This window comes from Protopterus annectens, chromosome 11.part0, assembly GCF_019279795.1.
Source record: "Protopterus annectens isolate FY-2018-M chromosome 11.part0, PAN1.0, whole genome shotgun sequence".
Lineage (NCBI taxonomy): Eukaryota > Metazoa > Chordata > Ceratodontiformes > Protopteridae > Protopterus > Protopterus annectens.
The window spans coordinates 237,242,051-237,268,545 of record NC_056745.1 but is presented as its reverse complement, the minus strand read 5'-3'; the positions used below and the strand labels follow the sequence as shown (position 1 = coordinate 237,268,545).

Below are 26,495 nucleotides of genomic sequence, written 5' to 3'. Positions count from 1 at the left end.
AAAACAAGAATACTTCATCCATGGGCCCTGACAACATACCAGGTTGCCTGATTATCAGTGCCAAATATGGCCTTTCTGAACCTGTACATAACCTCTTTAATCTAAGCTTCAACACTGTTTACATTCCTGAAGCCTGGAAAACCAACATTGTAATGCCAGTATACAAGGGTGGGCCAACCATGGACTCTAGGAACTACAGACTCATTAGTCTCACTGGTGTAATGCCAGTACACAAGGGCGGCCAACCATGGATTCTAGTAACTACAGACCCATTGGTCTCACTGGTGTAATGCCAGTACACAAGGGTGGCCTAACCATGGACTCTAGTAACTACAGACCCATTAGTCTCACTGGTGTAATGTCAGTACACAAGGGCGGCCAACCATGGATTCTAGTAACTACAGACCCATTAGTCTTACTGGTGTAATGCCAGTACACAAGGGTGGGCCAACCATGGACTCTAGTAACTACAGATCCATTGGTCTCACTGGTGTAATGCCAGTACACAAGGGTGGCTTAACCATGGACTCTAGTAACTACAGACCCATTAGTCTCACTGGTGTAATGCCAGTACACAAGAGTGGCCAACCATGGACTCTAGTAACTACAGACTCATTAGTCTCACTGGTGTAATGCCAGTACACAAGGGTGGCCTAACCATGGACTCTAGCAACTACAGACCCATTAGTCTCACTGGTGTAATGCCAGTACACAAGGGTGGCCAACCATGGACTCTAGCAACTACAGACCCATTAGTCTCACTGGTGTAATGCCAGTACACAAGGGTGGCCAACCATGGACTCTATTAACTACAGACCCATTAGTCTCACTAGCATCACATGCAAAGCTACGGAGCATATTATCTCAGACTTAATTCAATCTAGGCATTAAAAATCTCTTAACAATAGACCCTCATCCATTTGGTTTTACAAAAGGAAGGTCCTGCCTCTTCAACCTCATTATTTTTTTTTTTTAAACTAACCAAAGCAGTCTTGACCTGGCCAAGGCCTTTCACACTATTCCTTATGCAGGCATGACTAGTAAAAATGAATATAAATCCTTATATTGTGAGATGGACAGCTAACTGGTTGTCTGACAGAACCCTTAGAGTAGCAGGTGCCACTTCTAAAAGCAAAAGGTTACCAGTGGTGTACCACAGGGCTCTGTTTTGGGCCCTTTACTGTTTGGTATATATTTCTTAGACCATCAAGCCAGCAATTATGGCCTATGGTTAACTAAGTTTGCAGATGACTATAAACTGGGTGTTGTTATTCAATCTTCAGCTGACCCACAATTGCATCAACACTACTTAGACCAGATTAAGAATTGGTACAAGGACAATGGTCTCAAAAAAAAAAACGGTGTAGCATAGTTCATTTTGGTAAACAAAACAATTTTGTTTACCATATAGGAGATGTACCCTCCAATCAGACACTTTTGTAAGGGATCTGCTTATTCTTGTTAATAATTCCTTATCAGGTGGCCATCATGTCTCCACAGTAGTTTGGAAAGCCTTTTATCTGGCCCATCTAACTTCCAAAGTTATCTCCACTAGGGCCATAGGAGTCTTAAATCCTCTTTACTCATATCTCATCAAACCCATTGCTGCATATAATGCACCATTTGATGTGTATTAATCTAAACATATCACACAACTTGACAGACCTCAGAGATTCTTAACTAAAAAGATCAGTGGCCTCAAAAATCTTAGTTATCATGAGAGATGGCAGCCCTTTCTCTGCACTCAGTCTCTTACAGACTCTTATATGGAGATCTATGTCTAGCGTTTTGTGCTATGAAAGATTCAACCTTGTTTGATCTCCTATCTCTTCACAGAACTAAAGGTACATCAAATACTCAGTTTAAGGAACTTAGCCTTCACCAGCAAATAAAGAAAACACATTGGAATGAGAGATTCATATCCCAAAATATCACTCACCTCTGGAACACACTTCTACTACATGTCAAGCAGATTAGCGTCCTAGCCACCATCAAGGTAAACCTTGATAATTGGATAGGCAGCCTTAAATTCTCTCTTGGTCTATCTTGTCTTGCTCTACTTGAGGTTAGATGGACATTTTGAACAGAGTTTTTTTTTTGGTTGGGCTTGAAATGGCCTAAAGACGGATTGCGTAGTACTTGCCTATGAACCTATTTTCTATTGCTTAAGTTTTTGCGTCATTTGTTTTTGAAATGTTTTGTATTTTATGCAAGCAGATCCTGAAATTGGTCAATACTGATCACTGGACAAATGTTTGAATGACAAATGAGGTTTAAGAGAAGGCAGGAACTGAATAATTTATGTAATGCTACTTAGATTATACATCACATGTTTTGTTATATATCCTATAATAAACTTGTTAATATGGTTTGATTACTTTCATATAACTTTGTCTGTTAACTATAAAAATGTTATCTCTTCATATAACACTGTATGTTAACTATAAAAATGTTATCTCTTGGAGCTTTTCTCCCCGGCCCGCCTCTGAAAATGGACTTTTATCCAGGCAAACTCTCCCGATTAACAAATGTAAAATAAAAAATGAATAAATAAATATAAATGTAAGTTTGCCTATGTTACAAGTGATAATTCAGTAAAGGTGTTTAAAAAATATCGATCGGTATACTACTCTGTAACCAAACATGAGTGAATGAACAAATAGATAAAAAAATGAATACACAAATGTGTGTGTTTCTTCCATAGGTTCATAGGTGTGTGTACTAGGCTAATGGCCCTGGAGCCTATATAAGTCTAGCCCAAGAAGATTCCCTGGCATCATGCTGCCCAAAGTTAGTTCCCAGTACTCCTGTCAAGCAAGGCCACTGAAGTGATCCGAGGGTGAACTTCCTATTGCCCACCCACTCATCAAAACTTATCTTAAAGAGGGCCAGTGAAGTGCTCTGCTCGACGTGAATGGGAAGTTTATTCCAGAGTATGGGAAGTCTCTGGGTTATGAACCTGTCCCTCCAGCATGTTCTGTTTATTGTGGTATTGAGGTTAAGGTCTCTGGAGCATGTGGAATGGAGGGAATGGGATTTCTTTAGGTGTAGCATATCTAGCAGCTCTGGGTCAGACATGGCTTTGTATGTCAAGCAGAGTTCACCTCTAAGTAGGCAATAAGAGGCAGAGTATAGCTGGAGTTTTTTGAGTCTGTCCATATAGGGCATGTGTCTAAGGCCTAAGATCCTCTTAGTGAGGTATTTTTGTGGCGTTTCCAGTTGTTGCGGGTGTCTAGTGAGGTACATACCAAATGGGGCGTTGTATTCTATAATAGGTCTAATGAGGGATGAGTAGAGAGAGATTATGACCTCTTTCTTCCTGGATGAGAAACCTTTTGTAATGATGTGCCACATAGAAGGACTTTCTGACTACAGTGGCAATGTGGTTATCAAAGGAGAGGTTGCTGTCAACTTGTCACCAAGTCTCTTATCACACCTTCGGTGTTTAGTGGACTACCGCCCAAGTGGAAGTTCATGGGCATCAAAATTTTCCCAAAGGGAATGACAATGCACTTTTTGGCATTGAGCTTAAAGCAATGGTTCTGGCACCAGTCATTGGTGTCAGTGAGGCCTTTCTGTAGAATGTCTACATCAGTTGGAGAATCAATAATGGCTCCCAGTTTGCAATTATCTGCGAACTTGGCCAGCCAGAGTCCTTTTGTGTTGGCTTGAACTTCAGAGAAGTAGGACCAATCCCTGTGAGACTCCACTTGTAACTGGTCAGTAGTCAGATTTGGAGTCTGCTACTTTCACAGTGTGGGTTCTATCAGTGAGCCAGTTGGCCATCCATCTTATTACATAGGGGTTTATGCCTAGTTTAGTGAGTCTATCTTTGATTCCTGAATGAGGGATGGTGTTGAAGGCCTTGGCAAGATCTGGGGAGGCTGTGTGAACTACCTTGCCCTCATCCACAGCTCTGGTGACAGACTCAAAGAAGTCTATTAGGTTGAGCGGGCATGATCTACCTTTCACAAACCCACACTGCATGGGGACCAGAGTTTGAAGATTCCCTATGTCCTTATTAATAAGGTCCATGATGATGCGCTCCATAGCCTTACATATCAGACTCATTAGGCTAATGGGGTGGTAGTTCCCAGGGTCTGTAGTTGCTCCCCCTTTGTGGAGTGGTATGACCATAGCAGTGCACCATTCAGTAGGAACAAAGCCTGAAGTGAGGCTGTGATTGAACAGGGTACTCAGGTGTGGTGTCAGTTCACTTTGTAATTCATGTAGAATACAGCCAGGGATATTATCAGGTCCCATGGAAGCTGTATTCTTGGCTTTAGACAGTGTGGTTTTTACCTGTGTAGCCATGATAATAGGGACTTGGCATTCCTCAGGTATTGTGATAGGCCCTTTAGGGCATGAAACCACTATTTTAGTTGTTCCAAGTTAAGACATTGCAAGTAACTGTCAAGAGATTTGAGCAAACAGCATTAACATAGTAAATAAACTAAAAAATACAAAACAAAAACAATCTTTCCCACATCATATACCTAACTTTCTACTCAGCTTTTGAGACACAGCTCCCCCTCTCCTATGCACATAACATTTTAAGTAATACTTCAGGGCTAAACCTTCCATTATACCTTTCACAAGCTTGGCACCAATACTCTCCCATTTATTCATTGTAACACCTTTTAATTCCGGTCCCATTACCTGTGTTTATGGCTTTAAAATTAGGTTTACCAAATCACACAGCTTACAGTAGTCTATGTAATGCCTCTCATTTTGTTTGGGTGACAGTTTCTAGCGCTGTTACTATTTGGATGTGGCAGACGATTTCATAGATTTTGTGGTTTATATTTATAAATGGCCAGGGTTCCACATATCTTAAGGAGCTATTGGTTTCCCATACCTCAGTTTGTCAGCCCATATCTACTGCTGCTACAGGCTGCTGGTGACTCCATGGAATTTTTTAGTGAAACAGGAAGTTACTCATTTGCATATCAGGCTCCGGCTATGTGGATGTCACAAAATTCTCAACATTGGGCTGGATAAACAAAGTCTTCATTAGGAGGAGTTTTTTTTTAATCCTAGGTGTGATTTCTGTCATGGAAGGGCTCATCAGGCCTCTGTTAGTTGTATTTAATTTATTCTGACATTACTTGATGATGTTAGTTAGCTTTGTTGTTATTTTTTATAATTTACACTATATTTTGCTAATTATATGGTACAGGGGCTCAGGCACTTATCTATGATTTCACCTGGAGTACCATAATACACAGCATTCATTAGTTTAACTTAGGTGCTTGCTGACCTTGGTCTTGTAATGTGCAGTTCAGTAGTCAGTTGCAACTCCCGTTGTAAATTAGTTCTGTTTTTACAACTATCCTACACCATTTTACAAGTCCTGTTAAAACAGACCAGAAGGGCAAAGGAAACACGCTTATGGGTTTGATTCTCAGCTTTGATGGAAACTGGCTAGGCTTAAAATGTCTCACAAGGGCAGCTAGCCAAGTACTTACCTATGAACCTATGACCACTAACTCAAGGACAACACACACACGTTGGGAAACATAGCAAAAATACTCAAATCAAGATCAAGGTTATCTGAGAGTAAAGCATGAAGGTCATGAAGTCACTCTCCTTTTCAGTAGACCTCCCATTGTTCTGTGTACACAAATCATGCAGGAAAAGGATAAATGGGTAAAATGGCTACTTAAAAACATGGTGTTAAAAGAAAGGCTTGGTCTGATGACATGGAAGGTCCAGCTACTATATGTTCAGATTCTCCAATGATCATGGTGTAAGAGAAGCAAGTGTTAAAAGCAAACAAGTAAAGGCTCACAGCTTTCCCTTTCAAATAAGCAATCCTCATTTCCACAGAGCACCGCTGCAGTATCATCAGAAAACAGCAGGCATCTGATGGCATACAATATACTGATTCAATTACATCGGTCTTGTCATGTGTTTCTGTTTGGCTAATAACTAACAAGATTTGTATTTCTTCAAAGCTGTGAAATTTTCAATTTTTGCAACAGGACATTTCTAAATTTACACCATCAGTCCAGTAACAACTGCACAGAAAACACAAGTTTTAACCATTCTTGTGTTACTTGCACAAAACTAACTCAGGTCTACAACTATCAAATATGCAGACTAGGGATCTGTCAATGATTATTTTAATCCTTGCAATCTACTAATATTGACTACTTCTTTTTCAAGGCTACACCAATCCATATGATGCTCAATAGTTAACTATTATAACGAATTACCTGTATGTGTCTGTGCGCTTTAATGTTTTATATTATGAAATATCACAGAAGAAGATACAATCTCTACACTCAGGAGGATTGAACCCAGGACCACAGACCTGTAAAACAAATGTGTTAATGTCTGAGCTAGCATTTGCAGACTTCTCAAACAGCCTCAGGAACAGCATGTGTTTTTCTCTTGAAATTATAGTTAATGGCTATTTGGACTGAAAATTACATTACATTCCTGTGCAGAGATTTACATCAGTTACAGTGGTTGGAGATCAGCCAGGAACTAGGACGTTTTGATTTTATTATGCTAATTTTGCTGGCAATGCCAGCCGGGGGGTGGGGGGGCATCACCTGCTGATGGTGTTATATACTGGTGCCATCCTTGCTTATGATAGCTACTGCTTCATTGTAAACATACCCTTCTGGGTTTTTTTCTGTGATGACGGGGAACTGAACAGTGCATCATTACCTTACTAGCAGCCAGTGGCTCCAGGAATGTATGTTAGGGAGTGGACCTGGACAAAGTAGACAAGTTATCTTGAAGGGGCTGTGTTTGGGTGAAGTCACAGTAAGGAAACTCATCTACAGAGGTGGAAGGAGTCTTATTTCAGTGAGTTAAAGTCATAACAAATAACAGCAACTGCATGAGAAGAAGCACATTACCGTTGCTTCATTATGTACCTTGTGGACCTCTAAGAAGATCGGGTGCAGAAGACATACATGTTACTGGACATGCAAGGTCTGTCATGTTTCTCTGCTTTCATCCCCACCTTCACTTTCACTGCAATACTTAAACCTCATAAAACAAAATTTCTCCTTAGAAGAAGATGACTTGCAAAATAATGACCAAATTTTACACTGCCCAACAGCAAATAGGGGAGGGGGTGGGGCAGTCACGATACTTATCCATAACAGAACAAAGACCAGGCAGAAAGAGTAACAACTGCCTTGTTCATTTTTCTTTATTTACCATTAGTTCACCGGGTAAGTGGAGTGGTCTATTAACTATTTTCAGCCATGACAAGAGCTCAAAGAGCAGAAAATACATCACAGCCTTTCAGTCAACAATATTATATATAAAATGTGTACATAACAAAATTTAGAGCACTGAATGAATGTAGAGTAAAATTAAAAGATCCACTCAAGAGTACACTGAAAAAAAAAACATGCACAATGTGAGCTAACAAGTCAATAAAATACAGTGGAATCACGTGTGTGTGTGTGTGTGTGTGTGTGTGTGTGTGAGTGTGTGTGTGTGTGTGTGTGTGTGTGTCTGTATATATATATATATATATATATATATATATATATATATATTTATAGATATATATAGATATATATATAAATAACTCCTACATACGTGAAAAATGTGCATATAAAATGCCAGATTAAGAGGCTGAGAACATGTCATTACATGTATGCTAGTATTCATGACATGGGATGCTAAGTTATGTAACCACTGTCATAGTTTCATAGGACGATACTAGGCTACTGGCCCGGAGGCCCTTATAAGCCTAGCCAAGAATTTTGCCCACATTTTCAACTAAGTCAGCACCTGTCATGGCAGCAGTTGCATGTAGATTATGTAAAGAGATGTTCAAGTGCATCTTTAAACGTTTAATGGTTTCTAGATTTCTGATGTCTGTAGGCAGGTCCCAGTCTAGAGAAGGCTCTCACCTCCAGCAGTTTTAAATGGAGGGTGTACTAGAGTGAAACCATTGTCCTGTGTACCTCTGAGTACACAAGGGATGCCTTGAAAAGGTAGTTTCTCTCTTACAGGGGGACAGTGACCAAGTTTTAGCACTGTGCAAATTACAGTACCTCTAAGAAAAGTGGCCCTATGAGGCACTGAAAATCATTTGGAAATTTTCAGCAAATTGCAATGGTGTATATGGGAGTCTGCTATTAGAAATCTGCAGATTTTATTCTCAACAGTCTGTATTCTGTGAGAATTGTGGGCTGAATGTATACTGAGAAAATGAAGGTCATATTCAAGGTTGGGTATTAAAATATTTTATATTTTTAGCAATGGTTCTGTGCGCAGCAGATGGAAGGATGTGACTGACCTTGTAACATAGTTTGAATTGAGCGGGGACCTTATTAGTCACAAAACCTGTATGTGGTTGTTAAAGGAAAGGGTAGGGTCAAGTATTAGGCCTAGGTACCTCTGTTCAGTTACATTAGTTACCCGGTTTCCAGACAGGAGGAATACTAGGCAATTCCTTTGCTGTGGCAAAGACCACAGCATTGGTTTTCTTGGGGTAAATTTAGTATTTTGTTAGCCGTGGACCAGGTGCATAACTCAGTGAAGTTGTCCTGTAACTTGGTTTGTAAGTTAGAATCACTAGCATTTGATCACAGAAACAGCATATCATTTGCATGGTTCCCTTTCATAATATCGCAGCCCAGTTCATCAACTCTGAAAATGGCAAGAGAAAAACTTTGTAACAGAAGAAGCACAAAGTCCTGAAACATCATGTTTCCTCTGCAGGAAAGTAACCACACACTGTAGTATGATCTTGAAACTGGTATATTTAAGTAGGGGGTGAAGCTTCCCTACTTCAATGGTTGTAATTTGTTATAGTTGCGTTTTTTTGTTTTGCTGGTGGCCAAGTGGTTACTTTCCTGGGGAGTAAAGATAATGTTCCAGGACTTCGTGGTTCTGCAGTTACAATGTTTTTGTCTTGCTGTTTTCAGAGTTGAGAAAGTGGGCTGCGATGTTATGAAGGTAAATCTATCTGCATACATAATTAAAGAATTGGTAATTTAAGGGGGTAGTGATCATTAACGGAGAGAAAAGAGGACCTAACCTAGACCCTTGTGGTACATCTGTATTAAGTTTACCAGCAGCCATAATGGATGACACACCATTATGGACTTGGAAAGTTCTGTCTTTTAGATAGCTGTAAAACCAGCAGACAGTGTTAGCTGTAATATTGAGCCTTTTAAGTTTGTTGAGAAATGTACTGTTGACTCATTTGGCTAGTTTTGTTTGGGGACGGGGATGGATATCTGGGTATCACATGGTGTTATGGAAAAATATTACGCCTCATGTTTATTTTTTACTAAATACATATTAACCCTTTAGTTTTTTTGCAGATGGTTTACATAAAATGTTTATAACATGTTTATGTCAAGGGAACGCTAAAAAATAGATTTATAACTATGCAAGACATGTTTTCATAGTAACCTTATATTTCAAGTGCGTTACAACTGCATTCTCTTTATTGCCAAACTATAGTGTATTAACAGATAACTGAAGGCAAAGTAAGTGCTGATGGAGTTAAGGGATGTTATGTTGTAAAATCTAGTTTTAGAAAATTAATGAATTGGGTCAGGTATCTGTGGAAACCAGTTTAATCAACAATTATGCTCTGGCCTTGTCAGACTGGGGAATTAACTATTTGCAAGACTCGCTGTGAGACTGTGGACTGGTACTAAATGTTACAAGTTTGGAGGTCAATATATTTTAACACAGGTGGCTCATGTTTTGAGATGCATATTTGTGAAGTGTCCACGTGAAGCTCTAAGAGAGAACCACAAGAAGCAAAATTATTTTAAATATTTTGATTTATTAAATTTAACATCAATGTTCTACATTCATGCAGCTGATAAAAAGGTGTATGTGTATCTGTGTATGTATGTGTGTGTGTCTATATATATATATATATATATATATATATATATATATATATATATATATATATATATATATATATATATATATATATATATATATATATATATATATATAGTGTTAGCAGGCAGTTTCCCAGCGCTGTTTATGAAATAAACAAGTACTTTGCACATCCTGAAGTGTCATTCTTGACTGAGTCAAAAGGTAGAATTCTGTGTTATTTAATTTGTATTTTAATATTTGGTGCCATGACTTAGACTCTGAACTTTGGCATTGCTGTAGGGCAGTGTGGAACAAATTACAAGTTATTCTGTGAATTCCACACTGCTCTGTATGAAATGGTCAGAGACTCGGACACGTAACTATTCATGCTTTGCAAATATGCTATACCAGGTAGGGAAAATTCATTTGTGGAAAATTGCTTTTTTTTTTCTCTCTCTCTTTTAGATAATTATAGTCAAAATTACAAAATGAAATGAGTGAATAACTTTTTGTTGAATGACAGAGTTTGCTTGATATCTGCATTTAAAGTAATAGTAGGAGGACAAAACAGGAAATGAGGTATATTAATATGTATGCACATACAACAAAGAGAGAAAAATTAACACAAGTAGGCACCTTGCTTTGAAGGCAGTACCCTGAAGACAGGAGAATAAAAGTTAAGAGTTATGTGTGTGTGTTGTTAAATGCATGCTTGAGGAAAAAGTTAAAATAGATTCAAGAGCTCATAGCATGCTGGGACATAGGTGTGTGCAACTTCAGTTTATTTTCTTATAGAAATCTTACACATGTTCAGCCCTCCTATAAAATCACTGTATTATCAAACATAGAGTATTAATGTCTACTTTATAATTAAGTTGAAACTGAACTGATTTTGTACCCCCATTATTTTTTATTTGTTCAAGAACTCTTAAGTATATAAGTTGGCAGGTGTACTACCTATATGACAGCACTAATTGCTTTACTGAATTTCAAAACCAGTGAAACACTTCATGTTTCTATACTGTCTCTTTTTTTCAGTAACTAGCAGTACACAGAGCAGATAAAGCTCCATGTGTCACAATGAATTACTACTGGGTATGCGATTCTAACCCATTTGTGATCTCAACATGGATACCAAGAATCACCACTCAATCAAATATCTTGGCATCTCTGTCAAGAACACGTAATAAGTGGGTTATGATTGGAGACCCACTCATAATCCTCTGTTATGCATAAGCCTCCATAAACTGCCCATATACATCCAGCATTATGAGGAAGTCAGGAGGTCTGATTTGATTCCTTTGGGTGAAGGACCACTTGTTCTCTATGTTGCATTCCACATCTGAAAAGGAAAAAAGTCCACAGATGACCTATTGAAATGGGTATAAGCCTTGTATCTCTCCATTCATTCGCTACATCTAATGACTGCTCTCCACTTTCAAGTTGTTGATGAAGGAGCTTTTCAAGGACTTTTAACGGTACTCTGTGGGAGTCAACAGTTTTGTAACATAAGGAAGCAAAAGTCCCACATCTAAAGGAAAAGCAGATAAGACTGCATTTTAAGCTCTTGATGCTATTTAATTATTGGGAAAACATGTCTGTCAAGCAGCAACCACAGTCAAAGTATATTCTTGGTGTGCCTATAATGTATTTCTTTCCTGACTACGACAACCTACTCAAACAAAAGAAGATATCGGGGCCATAGCACTGAATGATTAGCCTTGCCCCAAAGTATAAACACCCTATGTGACTGTTTCTCTAAAATAGGTAAAACAGGCAGTCCACTCCACAAAACCAACCATTGCTGCTGAATAACCTCTTGCCAGTTAGATCCCTTAGCAGTATTCTCAGGAAGTGTACATCTCTTTGCCTTGCCCAGTCTTAAACATCCACTACCTGAGTTTCCAGTTACTCCATCCATACAGCCCTCTTCATTTATTAATCTATGCTGCATCTGTGTTATTCAGTACAGGCCATCTCTTTCATTACCCTATGTCTCATCTTAGTTACTCAGTTCAGGCCTTCTCTTTTATTAATCTAGGCCTCATCTCAGTTATACAACTAGACATAGTATGGAGATGGTCTATATTCTCCAAAATGGTGAACTTCATTCTACATTTTCCAGGTACTCTGTTTTACAAATTCAGGGAGATTAAAACTTAATTTGACTAACTCTTTCATAATCACTGTCAAAGCAAAGTTTTCCAAAGAAGAAACAACTAATTAATTTCCCTTCAGAGGTAGCAGTTCTCTGCTTGTTGCCAAAGACATGATTCCTGATGTATACAGGTTATGTGGCTGTACAAACATGCACCATTTATTATTTTTCCTTTTAACAGGATAAGCAAATGACTGTCAAAATTAAATTTTTTAAAAATAAAATTGTATTTAACAGTATTATACAATATGTCTGTCTTTCTTTTACACTTTGTACCGTTATCTTGAGTAACTCTGCATTGTTTTATAACTCAAAACAAGTGCAATCATTAATTGTAAATTGTGTTTTTGTCGTGAAGCTCTTCTCCCCAGGCCTCTACAGAAAAAGGGTATTTTTAGGCCCAGTCAGGCTAACCCAGTTAACAAATACCAATAAATAAATAAAATATGACCACCACTAAGAGCTATCACAACTGTACGGCTCACTTTTAAACTTCAGCTTGCTTCTGAAACTCTCATAGTTAACTAATATGCCTAAAATGATGATAGGAGCTGAAGGAAACCACTGTGACATATCTGCATAAATACGGTTTTAAATTAGAATTAATTGACTGAGTTACCAAACTGTGAGCCTGATTAAGTAAAAACAACATGCACACTATCAGTCAGAAGAATACTCATATATATTCAGCAGACATACAGTTTAAGACTGCAGGGCTTTATTTACCTTCACTGTCATTTCTTACTGAAAGTACATGTATAATCCTCCTTTGCACCAGGCACTTGTCTCATTAAAAATACACATCTGCATAGTCAGTCAGAAATTAAGCAATTGTTTTTCTTGAGTGTTGAGTTGTTAAATACTTAGGATAGCATGCTTTTCAGCTGCATTTACTACTCAGGAGATGTATTAAAGGTAAGTACTTCAGAAAATCATAATGCCATGTATGAACAATCCATAAATTAAATTTTATTTTGAATGCATTTTGCATACGATAGAAATAAAAATTAGAAGAAATCTAAGCGATACTTAGCTCACACTAGAGGTCATTGTTTTTTCGTTAAAAGAGCTTCTCCCAAATTACTTAAACATAAGACATTTTAAATGCTAACCTTTTCAAAGGGGATCTGTAACAGATCTAACACTACAGTATGGGCACCCATATTCTTCAACAAACGTTGCTGTTGGCTTCTTTCCTTTTTGTTCTGTAAACACAGCTTGTTCAGTCTAGTCAAAATCTGGCAAACAAAAATAAGAAGAAAGACATTACAAACGGAGTGATAACGCAATCAAATTTCAAGCTTTTACATAGTACAATCTTCAAAAGGTTACTAACCTCTTTCACTATCTTGTAATTATTGCTCTTTTTCTTGTCGATTTGAGGAATTTTGTTGCCATCTTGTGCAGGGGTTAAAGGGCCAGGATCCTGCAATCAGTGAAACATCTATTCAAGACTGTAACATGTGCATTCAAACTACTTCAACAGTTCTTTCAATAACAGTGCAGGTTTATGTCATGCATGATGCAGTTACATAAAATAAGACCAGAATAAAATGGCACTTAAGTGTGGAAGAAATACACAACTAAATCATGGCTTCACATTTTTTCATAAAATTAGCAAGAAATATTCTTTATAGTGGCAACAGTCAAAGAATATTTTTAAAACAAGATTACAGACCTTCAGCTTTACTTTAGTGCATCACTTGAACATGGAGTATTACATAGTACAGCAGTCTATACCTTTCTTACCATATAAACTAATTGTAGAATGTTCCTATTTGTACTGTCATAATCTCCATGGGATTTTACTTCATTTTCAGTATTATATTGTGTGTATTTATAGAACACACCATCTAGTTTCCCCTCTAGTCAGAGCTACACCTCAGTTTTATCCCCATGCTAGCATCTCACTCTACACAAATGTTTGTATCTTTCTCATTTCTTGAAATATGAATCTATCAGCATATCGACGTTCCCCACCTTGTTGGTGCTTATTAACCTGGCACCTCTTATGTAATTCTTGGATTCGGGCATTTGACACAGACGTTACGTTTGTGAGCTATAGTTCCCAAGTTACAGGGTTTGATTCCCTCAGCTCTTGCTTGCCTGCTGTGTGACTTTCAATGAGCTGCTTAACCAGACATTACGCCTAGGTCACCCCTACAAAAGGACTGTGTGTCCAGTGGGCCTACTGTTTTAACAAACAGGATTAATATTGGCTCTGTTAAATGTATAATTATCATGTGGTCCAACTAGACTATAACAAGTAATAAGGGCAGGATACATAATATGTTTTCTGATACACTGGATTGCAACAGAGGACCACATAACAAATAACAGGATATTATGAATGCCAAGAATGAATACCTATTTTAATCATTAAGCTACTAGGGTAAATAAAATAATCCCTACATACCAGTTTCAATTATTATCTGGACCACATGGGTAAGGGAAAGGCAATATTCACATGTAATTTATAGTACTTCATCAACCAGTATGTCGCTGGCAGGGAATCTTAGTACCGAGACAACACATATGCAGAAACAGGGAAAAGGTAGAAACAACATACAAACATCATCGGGAAGTCATACCTAAACTCCATACCTTTTAAAGGTGGAGCTGTGCCATGGAGCTACCCATGAGTCTTAGGAAAGAACAGTGAAAGGTCTAACATTTATGAAACACAAAATGCTACTGCCAGAAACAAAAACATGCCACCTAGCAGAGCCTTTGAAAGCTGTATAAAATTATAAGTACTTATTTTCAGGACAAGAAGCAAGAGTCCCAGGTCAACCACTTTTGAGCACAGTGAAAATCAAACTGAGGTCACCCACAAGAGGATCTTATTCTATGCAAGGATTATGCAACTGATAAGACTGAAATGAGTGTCAGGCTAGCCACCCAGCAGTTTAAACATCGTCTCTAGATGAATGCTAGTTTTGATATGGCATCTCGACCTAGTGTGCAAAAATGCTAAAAGAGGTTGTAGATGGATGGGTGTTGCTAGAAGCTGTACTTCTCAAAAGGGAAATCATTCTATTTTTGCTGTGCATTCAAAATCCCTGATGCAGAGGTAGCAACATCTAAATTGTGATGAAAGAAAATAAAGGAAAAAAAGTGCATCACAGGATAAAAATCTCTTTCAACAAATGAAGCTTAATGACTTGATACTCTGTACATTTCAAATACACATTTCACAATTCAAAAGAAACAGTTCTGTAAGGATTTCATATTTTTGCCTATCCCTCATAAAGTATTTAATTTTCTGGTAAATCACTGAGGATTACAATCAGCCAATAATGCCAGAAATTAGAGTTTCATATTTCTTATGTTTTTAAAACACCTTTATTAAATCCTTATATTGTAGGCATTGGAGCACACACAATAACAGAACAGAAAACAAGCCATAGCAGACACTTATTTTCATGCATTATGCAGACATATTTTCTTTTTTCATTCCAATATTACATAAATTGTTCAAATTCCTTCCCTCCCTTAAATTTTGCTTCTCCCCTGAATATTGTTCTGTGTGTATTGTTCCCACAGATTCCAGTTTCCTCCTTCACATTTTAAAGATCTCACTTCCAGTTCTTTTACTTCCTTTATAATATTCATCAATTTAATAAGTTAATTTGGATTCTGATTTCTTGGTTCTAGTAATTGCTTTTTAACAACCAACACATTAAACTTAGTAAGGCCTTACCGTATCTGAGCAATTCAGATACTCCATCTCAAAATAATAATTTCTTTAGTTACAATCATTTGCTCCCCAACATTTCTGACAAAGTATTCCGTAGGGAATTTTAAAATTTTCCAGTTCATTACATTCTCATAAAAAATATTCCCAATTACCTTTCTCTGTTCCATCACACTTCCAGCAGTTGCTATGGAAACTTTTTCTAAAATTTGCTTGGGATATAAAAATAGCCATTCAAATACTTTCATGCAAAAATCCTAAACCTTCTGGCCTTTGTTGCATACTTGGGAAGCATGCATATGTACGTCAATGTTTCATTTCTAAATTGCATTTCCAGTCTCTCGTCCCAATCTTTTCTAACCCCATCTGGTTAATTTGTATAGCTAACATGTATTACTTTATATGTCCTTTTTAACAGCAAATTCTGTTCTAGACAAAATTAAAATCTCTTCCTGAGCTACTCTTTCACTTAGCACTGACCTATCCCTTTGTCTATAGAATGATTATCAATCCCTAGTAGAGAAGGCAGTCTCTGACCTGTAGTTCCAACTTCTGCTTGGTTTTATCCAACTCTGGTACCTTTCTCCTTCTTGTTATTTGCTCCCAGTACCTTGGTTCCTTTTTCTGGTTTTCTCCAGTAAATTCCCCTTCCCTCTTACCCATTTTCTATACCCTACTTATAGTCATTCATTCTATAAATGTATAACATTCTGTACAGTTGTTGTCATTTTCCTTAAGGACCTGCATCCAAAATACTATTTTCTTCTCAAACCCTACCCCCCATCCATTTCATTATCATTCCTTTACATTTCAATTTATAACCCTCTGCTTGTGTCATGCATAGGAACATTAAATGCATAACATTAAAGTATCCCTTTATATCAAGTAATCCTAAACCACCTTGTTTTATGGGTAGAGTCAACTTATTCTGCTTAACTCCTCCTCTTCTCCTTCCAAATAAATTCTTCAAACTCTTTATTAATTATGGTCCACAACGTCTCTGATTGATAAAAATACACTGGACCTGTAGATAAAAACTAGAGGGACTAGAAACAATTTCTCAGTTTTTGTATCATCTGTTTTTTTAGCTTCTTCCCACAAATAGCTGCCATAACAGAATCCTTTTTAATATATACACCCAAGTACTTACTCTTATCTTATCCCTATAAATATGGGCACTGCTAAATAAATTCATGCGTGGTTATATAGTTTACTACTACAGCCATTGTTTTATCTTCATTTATTTTATACCCAAGAAAGACAGGAAACCGTCCCAGAATGTTCTACAATACTGAAATGCCCTTTTCTTGATACATCAAATAGAAAATGATATCACCTGCAAATAAAGCTAACTTTTCTTGATTAACTACCAGTTATATCCTTGAATTTGAAAGTCCCTTATTTTATTTGCCAATAGCAATAATATAAAGCAAATAACAAAGGGGAAAGAAGACATCCTTGCCTAATTCCTCTTTTCAAACACAGGTTGTCAGAGAGGAACTTCCCCCAACTTAATTCTTGTTCTACATAACCCTATTGCTCTTCCAAGGAATGCAAATGCAGCCATTGCCCTACTTATAAAATTCCAGCTGACTATTAAATGTCTTGCCTACATCAAGATTTGAGTTTAATATTTACTATTGCACATAAAATGAATGTTGATGCAAATAATGCTAATTTACTAACTTTTTAAAATGAATTGAGGTAATAATTTAAGGGTTGTTCCTGATTTGAGTCTTTGTCTACCCCAGTAATTTAAGACTTTTTCAGAAGTCTTGAACAAAGAACTTGAGAAGTATGTTACATGGCTGTACTGCTAAAATTTGGTGATCACTAAATGCAAGTATCCTGCATATATGTAGCACAAAGCTCAGTTCTCCTGCAGGTTTAGGATTAAGAAGTCACAAATGGCCCCTTCAGGGGGAGAGTCAACTTTCATCATCAAATGCACAGTTATCATTTCAGCAAGACAAGAGGCATGTCATTCTCCTTCAATCACCTTCTTAGAAAATAAACAAAGTCAACCTAATTAGTGAAGAGGGTTCAACAGCAGAATTCTGAGTGAGATCACAAAGTGATGGAACAGAAACAGGTTGAGCTGCTTCTGCAAGAAATAGTAGATATTAACAAGAGATGTGTCGTTCCAACTTAATTATCTCATTCTTTTAACAACAGGTGACCAAATGAAATGTCAGATATCAATACTTTCGGCATATTTTTTTCATTTTTATGCATATTTTTGATCAGTTAAGTGCAACACTTTTTGATCAAGAGCATCATTATGAAAATGCGACCTTTCACAAAACAGATTCCTTAAGGCCACATTTACTGAACTGTGGTCCTGATGGCATTCATACACATGAAGTCCACTATATATATACAGTATCAGTAACTGTCCTTCATTTACTAAAAAAACAAAAAACAAAACCAAGATAACTGCACAGAAAAGGGAAAAAAACTGTAGCATCCAAATCAAAAAACACTAACAAGCATACCTATTTCATGTTAGTGATATGAAGGAACAAACGTTCTCTCCAGAAGGCTGATTTCACACAATGCCATACCACCATTGTTAGGCAAATTAAAACAGAAGTTGTTCAGCAATGCAGCTAGTTCCAGCAGCACTACAGACAATGATCAGTAAACTACATCAAAAGAATATGATGCATATCTGCTTAAAATGTAAACCACCCTGTACACATCATTGTACTTTGGAGAAATATGTTTTCTTAGTGGTTCTCAGTGTCAGTCATTCTACAACTTAATGACATTAATCATAAACTAACCTCATTAATTTGTTCATCACTTCCTTTTGCATGGTTTTCTCCCATCTCTTCACTTCCATAACTGGAGGTCTTTTCAACCCAGAGTTCAGATTTCTCTACAGTCAACCGCAACCGGTCTAAGTCTGCCTTAATTTGCTTGTAGTTTTCGACATCTTGATTAGATACTAGTAACTGAACCTAAAAATGAACATACTGCAGGTAAGTTACAATAAGTGACAAAGATGAAACTATTTATTCAGATCCATTAGCTATTTTATAACTATCCATATGATAATTCTTGATAAAATATCCATCCTAACTATAGGGGAGGGGAGGAATGAAATCTGAGTTCATGAAAAATTCACTCTGTGAGCAGATACTGGTCCTTTTAGACAGCTAAAGCAGTAGTTTTCAAACTTTTCTTAGCTTCACAAAATGTTAGAAAATGTCTAATTTAGTTTCAAATTACCAAATTAAGAGCTTTATAAAAACAGTTTTACAGTTTTCCTAGTAATTCAATGTTTTAAAATAGGGAAGACTACATTTACACAAAGAATTATAATATTCACCTGCATGCATTATCATGTGAATTTCTACATGAACCATGGAAAGATGATGCAGTGTGAAACATCAAGCCAGTGAAGACCAAGTGAAGTGAACAGCTCCACTATGAATCCTCAGAAGAACTCAACATGCTTCATAAGTGCACAACAAAGGCAGTTTTAGTACATATCAATATATAAAACAAATATATATTTTTTTCAGAGGACCTTGCCCTTTGTATCCCAGTGCAAAGAAAGAAAAAAAGGGAAAATAAACAACCTACTCTGATTGTGTAATTGTTTGTCAGAATATAATATGGTCGTATTACAAATCAAAAATGTAGTGTCCCACATTTTGGTAGAAACAATGTCCATCCACTGTGGATAAACAAATAGTCCCAGATATGCCAAGACATCTAAAGGTAGCATCTGACAGTTTTTTTTAGATCTGATGCAAATGCGACAGCCATTGTGAGAACATGCTACAGTATCCTTGTTGACATCTTACAAACTACTGTCTGGAGAAGCAAGTAGGTAGTGACACCACTGGACAAACCATGACTGGAACCATCACATAGTACTGGGATTCAGCTTGTTCCTATAACCATGGACAATTATGGAAATGAAAGACAATTCAGAAAATTCTCATTAACAAATTAGAAGTATGAGCTCTTTAACCTATGGGGACTGATATGGAAAACAGCGACAATATTCTATTAGTTTTAGGGTCCTCAGAGGTATCTTAGTCCTGCTGTGTAAGTGATTTGCTAGTGATCAACTGGTGTCCACTACCACAGTTACTTTTAGCTACAAAGTTTTCAAATTTCTGCTAAAATAAGGTATCAATACCTTGTTGCTGGAAAGTGTGGATGAGTTAAGCACAGCTACTTACAGCTGTTATAATTCCTTAGTCAGTTTATTTACTAACTGGTCATCTCCTCAGAACACTTTAATTTGCATATGATGTGGATGACCAGAAACTGATGTAATTAAATATAACATGATACTAACCTGTTTAAAAGCCTGAAGAACCTCTGCTCTTTGGCTAAAGTGCTTGAAGAGTAGATGAAGAGCTCCGGACACCAGAGGAGGGTAGTCATGCATTATTAAGTGAATAAGTACCCTCAAGAATGTTCTGCCATTTTCTTCATCCAGTTCAACTGGCTGGTTGTCTTTACTGCTAAAAAAAGCCATAACCATGCATTAGCAAGCAGCAGAGTCTCTGAATTATAATCCAATGACCATATTTAAAAAAGCACTTTTAGAAAATATTGATCAGTATGACATTATGAAAACAAGCCAGCCTACCAATCCACCGAGGCAAATGGTGATGTCCACTTATGAATATCATCTACCAGGTCCTGATTTTTAACTGGAGTGTCACATGGTCACTTAAGGAGAATCTGAGCACCTGATGGTCAGATCTCCATTTGTGTAGGTTAGTAAAGGCTTCTGCACCGCTTACAAACAAATTTCAGCAGAAGGGGAATTCCACAAAAGTCGCATTCATGCCTTTCATACCTCCCAACCTACAGACATTGGCAATAGAAACAAAGGCCCTTGAGAAGTAGGTACATCCAGCCAAAAATATGGCTATCTAATTAGCATAAATATGAATATTAATCAGCTTATAACTCTTGCTGCTTTTAGTAGAATGTGGAATACAAATCAGAAACGTTTTAAAACCACAGAGCAACAAAAATGATGGAAAAAACATAAGCACATGATTAGAGAGACAGTATCAAAGCTGTACACTTCAATTAACTCTACTGTAAAATTCTACCACACAAGGCCATTTATTTTTGCTTCTGAAAAGGGGAGATGTCAGATGTGTGCCCTCTTTCTTTAAATTACTGGTTCCAGTAGTATGTTGGCCATGTAGTGTAGTTTTCCGTGTATTAAACAGCTTCAAAAATTTCATGTGGTGAGGGGATTCAGAAAATTATTTGAAGGGGTAAATCAGGCCTGAAAATAGAAACATTCCTGCAAAACAGGGACAGTTGAGAGGTCTACTACATTTGTTGCATTGATATCTTTGCATGTGAGGTACTTGGATACCACTGGAAATGGTGGTACTTATTATATGAAGAGAAGGGTGGGAACACTTCCTGAAGCTGTGTTCTCATATAATCCCTGATCTGTGATACTGAGTGTTCTGGTACAACTTATGTCACAACTGAACTCCTTCTGGTGATGCACCATTTCAAGATGGAAAACAGAGTGACTCTTCATCCTTTGGACACATTTTCAGACCAGAGTAACCAGCAATGAAAATGTGGGCACAGAGTGGAAGACTGACCCATTGAACTGGTACATGAAGCAAAAAGACTGTGGAGGTACAAAATGTTACAACGTTCAGGTAATGTACAGCATACTAGTGTCACACTTAACAGCAATCCCCATGATATGTGCAAACTTGATTCATTCAAGCAATGAAAATGAACTGAAATGGGAGGTCTTTATGCACAACCTTCTGCCAAGTAAGGGACGTTTTGGAAACAATAACATATGGACATGGAAAAAGAAAAAACTGTGAAATCACTGATGGTACCCTGTAATGTCAGGGAACTGAAAGGTGAAGACCTCTTTGATTTCCACTGCATGGAAGATCAATAGATACTGAATTACACAATGTCATTATGAATATTTGCTCACTACATTAATGTGGTACTTGTATTCCTTAAGCCATCCTGAAACACAACGTAAAATTTGTAGTAGTTGCAGGATTGGCTTGGATGACCAAAGTATGCAAGTACAAATCACACAAAAACTAAACAGTCCTGATTTGATAAAAAGCAAATCAGTAACCACACTCCACAAACTGATGCAACCCACGAGGAATGGGAAAATGTAAGACATATCTTTCTAATAGCTGCACCACAAAATGAATGCCTGACTTAATAAAGAAAAATCTAGACAAGGACTATGAAAACATGCAGTTAGTACAGCTGACAATACAGCCAGGGTTACAAGGTAGGTTAAGTAACCTGGTGACTGAGGCAGATGAAGGAGGGAAGACAGTGGACTGATACAGCTTACAATTCATTACATTCTATGAAAGTGGAACATGAAAGACTGAAGGAGAGAATAAAGGAGTGGGATAAGAGGAAGAGGGTAGCTGATATGGGATATGAAGAGGAAGAGGGTAGCTGATATGGGATATGAATCCATCAAGAACACTCTGGGAGATTCCAGGCTCCAAGGGTGAGGATGATTGGAAGCTGATTCAGGTCTTAGATCATGGGGGTTCAGGCAACAGTTGCAGAACCGTACTTGAAAGGACAGAATTCTGGACATGGTCCTAAGACAATAGTAGTCATACATCAGTGCAGTTCACAGTAGGGTAAAAGTTAAAAAAACAAAAAAAGACTATTACATTAAATTTTGGAAGAATGGATTATGTTAGGCTGGGGAAAGTAGTGAAAGATGAGGTAAGACAGTGGTCATGACCCAGGGATGGCGTACTCAGAACTATGGTCAAGGTGTGAGGAAGAGGCAAAAAAGGGAAAAGAAGGCAAAGGAGGATATTTAGCAACATTAGGCTAGCAATTATAACTAAAGATATGGCCTACAATAGGTGGGAAAGTGAGGGAGGAGAAAACACAGAGGCAAAACAAAATTGCAACAAAAAAAAAAGCTAAAGCTGGTAAGCTAAAAGGAGTTAGGGAAAAAAAAAAAAAAAAAAAAAAGAAAAAAAAAGCATATCAGATGCAGCATGGCAACAGACTACAGAACAGGGGAGGGACTAGAAAAAAAGAAAAAAAAAAAAACTTTGTACTTACTTTGTTTCAGATGAAATGCAGCGTTACCAGAACCAGAGACAGAGAGAGAACAGAATGGACAGACAGAGACACCAGGAGGGTGGAGCGGTGGAAGATTTGAGGAAAAAGGTGGGAACATAACACAAAATGACTATGACTAGACTGCCTCTCTCTTCAAGTCTTCATAAATCTGTCTAGTTTGGTGACAACAGTGATTAAGTGATTGCCTGCTGCTGCTGCTGTAAGTGGAGAGAGAGGAGGTATTCACCCCTTGTACCTCCTTTGGAAGGAGGAAAAAAAAAAGGCTAGGCTACTACTGGTCTATGAGATTAATGACTGCAGCAGGAAAAGTCAGGGAGAAAATCCTGAGGGGAAATGTGGCAACATTTCTAAAGGAAAACAATCTCCAGACAACAATCAACAGGTGTTACTGGCAAGAAAGAGGTATCAGTCATACCTGATCCAGTTTTATGATTGAGTTACAGATAAACTTGATGGCAAGTAATGATAGACAGTCTGTCTGGCCTTCAACAAGGCCTCTCAATCTGCCCTATAAGGAGGAGAGGAAAAATGGAGCTCTTGGAGATAATACAAAGACTGGGGTAGTGGCTAGTTGAATGGCTGAATGGTAGGACACAAAGGGCTGGGGTGAGAGGTACAAGGTCAGAAATTAAAGAAGTGACCAGTGAAGCACTGCAGGAATGTGTCCATAATCAAGTACATTTCAGTGTGTTTCACCAAGTCATTTCTTTTGGAGATACAGAACAGGACCATCATCTTTGCTGATCACATAAAGGAGCACTGCAGTGAAAGATTGTGAGGCAAGTCTACCAAAGGATTTGGAAAAGTTGAACAAGTGAGCAAAAGGGTGATAGATGCGGTTCATTGCAAATAAATGTAAGGCATGCACCTTAGCCTCAATATCTGTGGTTCAAATTACCATCTGGAAGGAGTTGAACTGATGGTAACAGAAAGTACAGTTGTGTACACTTACCATAAATGTAGATGTTAGAGTGTATTCACTGTTGCAGTCATTACATTTGGGTTATCCTGCTGGCAGGTTGCCCTCAGTCGGCCTGAATTCCAAAGTCTTGGGTCCTGCGTTGGTTGCTGTCACCTCTTCCCTGACGTCAGGTCATCAGGGGTATAAAAGATGCAGCCGACACAATTTTATTCAGTTTTTCTTGCCCCAGATGTCAGGTGCCCCCAAAAGGGTAAGCTAAATTTATGTAAATAAAACATACATGCACCAGAAATAAGCTTTACCTTCATCTATAAGCAAATACACCACCTAGGTTGTATAGACTAGAGAAGTAAAGATAAGTTCCAACAAAAATAATGGGGATGGCAGGTGGGTAACCTGGACTGCAACAGTGAATAGACTCAAACATCTAAATTTATGGTAAGTGTACACAACTGTACTATGTTCTTCGTGTTTCACTGTTGCAGTCATTACATTTGGGTTGAGTCCTAAAGCTATGGTTGGGGGACTGGAGCTAAATAGCATTAGGAGCGGCTATGAGGCCCTGCAGAACTGCAGTGGCAAAGCCTGCCCTTAATTTAGAGTAAAGAGGCAGATTGTAATGTTTTGTACAGGTATGCACTGAACTCCAAGTGGCAGCCTCTAAAATGTCTTTGGTTGGTACGCCCCTGAGAAATGCTGCAGAGGTGGCTGCAGCTCTGGTTGAATGTGGCCTAATGCCCTTAGGCACTGGTTTGCCATGCTGTGAGTAGCAGAAATGAATGCAGAGACCTATCCACTTTGAAATAGTCTGCTTGGAGATAGCCTTTCCTTGTGATGCTGTGGCATATGCCACTAGTAATTGTTCTGTCTTTCTGAAAACTTTAGTTTTGTCCAAGTAGAATCTAAGTTGTCTGTGTACGTCCAAAGAATGCAGAATTTTCTCCCCCTTGTTCTGTGGATTTGGATAAAAGGTTGGCAAATGAATAATTTGGTTAAAGGCTACACTGGATACCACCTTAGGCATAAATGTAGTGTTTGTTCTCAGAGAGACACTGTCTGGTTAAAAAATGATAAAGGATCCATGGCCATGAGAGCTTGTAGCTCTGACACTCATTTTGCAGAAGTTATTGCTAGGAACAGAGCTATTTTCCAAGATAAGAATTTTATATCTGCAGTAGCAGCTGGCTCAAAAGAAGGTAAGGTGAATTTTTCAAAGACATAATTGAGTTCCCATGCAGGTATTGGTGTTCTCCTTGGAGGCCTTAAGTTTTTGGCTCCTCTGAGGCACTGCCCTAATAAAGGATGAAAAAAGAGTGGTGGCTCTGGATTGTAGTGAGCCAAAATGGCAGAGGCATGGATTTTAATTGATGAGAAAGATAGGCCTTTGTCCAGCATCTCAGTTAAGTATTGCAAAATCTGAGGAATATTTGGGACAGCTGTATCAGTTCCTTGAGCTTGGATCCAAGCGCAAAATCTCTTCCATTTCCCAGCATAGGATTTTCTAGTACTAGGCCTTCTGGCTTCTAAAATGACATCCATCACAGCTTTACTGAGAGTTGTGGTTTGTATGGCTACATTATCCACCATGCTGCCAGGTTTAGGGTCCTGAGTTGGCTGTGCAGGATCTGATTGTTTTGCTGGGACAGTAGATGAGGTATTGGAGGTAAGGTCCAGGCTGGGCATTGGGACAAGTTCCTTAAGATCAGATACCAGTATTGGCGTGGCCAGTCTGGGGAAATCAGAATAATTTTTGGTTTCTCCTGCCTGACCTTTAGGAGTACCTTGGGGAGGAGAGGTAGTGGAGGAAAGGCATATACTGATAGGTTTGTCCATTTGAAAGATAAGGCGTCCACTTTCCAAGCTTGTCTGCAATAAGTCCTTGTGCAAAATCTTTTTAGTTGATTGTTTTGAGGAGAGGCAAATAGATCTATGTCCGGGTGTCCCCATTTCTTTGTTATCATGCTGAAGACTTGTGGATCCAGGTGCCACTCGTGGGGATCCATGAGGTTTCTGCTTAGTTCATCTGCCAGAGTGTTTTCCTTTCCTGGCAGGAATTGTACCTGCAGATGAACCTGGTAAGTCAATGCTGTGTCCCATAAAGCCATGGCTAGTCTGCACAGGGGATAAGAATGAGTGCCCCCCTGCTTATGTACCACATGACTGTGGTGTAGTCTGTCTTTATCAGTAGTTGTCCCGGATGAAGTAGGTCCTTGAAGGCTGTCAGGGCATTTTGAACAGCTAGCATCTCTTTTTGATTGATATGTAGATGCTTTTGGTTTGTGGACCAGGTGCCCTGAATACCTCTTCCTGCCATGTGTGTCCCCTAGGCATAATCTGATGCATCCGTCGTTAGGCTCTGCCTGGCTGGGGGTAGTGAGAATGGCTGTCCCTTGTTTTGGTGACAAGCCTTTGCCCACCATCAAAACTCCTGTTGCAGGCAGGGAATTAGAGTAATCTTTGTTTCCAGACTGTGGCAATGTTGCACCCAAACACTTCTTAGGTACCATTGAATTTTCCTCATATGCAGTCTTGCATATGGAGTTAGTAAGATGCAGGATGCCATAAAGCCCAAATCCGGCAGATAACTGGGCCTTTGTTGCCATTTCCTTGAAATAGGTAGTCAGTTGCCTTTGTTTGTCTGGAGTGAGATAAGCCATCTGGGCGGTTGTATTCAAGCTTGCACCCAGGAATATTATCTCTTGAGAGGGTACTAGTTTTGATTTCTTTATGTTGACTGTGTACCCTAGGCATGTTAAAAGTCTTATCACAAACGTCAGATG

General features: G+C 38.2%; 1 protein-coding gene across 2 annotated transcripts in view; it reads right to left on the bottom strand.

The window, feature by feature from the left end:
• ITPR2 (inositol 1,4,5-trisphosphate receptor type 2) overlaps positions 1–26,495 on the bottom strand; it is a 2,416,542-nt gene that overhangs the window by 1,028,995 nt on the left and 1,361,052 nt on the right. The window contains exons 25-28 of one of the 2 annotated variants that reach the window (XM_044087657.1): positions 20,002–20,170; positions 18,470–18,646; positions 13,323–13,412; positions 13,099–13,224 (exon numbers count right to left, since the gene is read on the bottom strand). In XM_044087657.1, coding sequence (XP_043943592.1) covers positions 13,099–13,224; positions 13,323–13,412; positions 18,470–18,646; positions 20,002–20,170 — 562 coding nt within the window. The remainder of the gene's footprint in view (positions 1–13,098; positions 13,225–13,322; positions 13,413–18,469; positions 18,647–20,001; positions 20,171–26,495) is intronic. The other variant, XM_044087658.1, reaches the window with a different exon arrangement.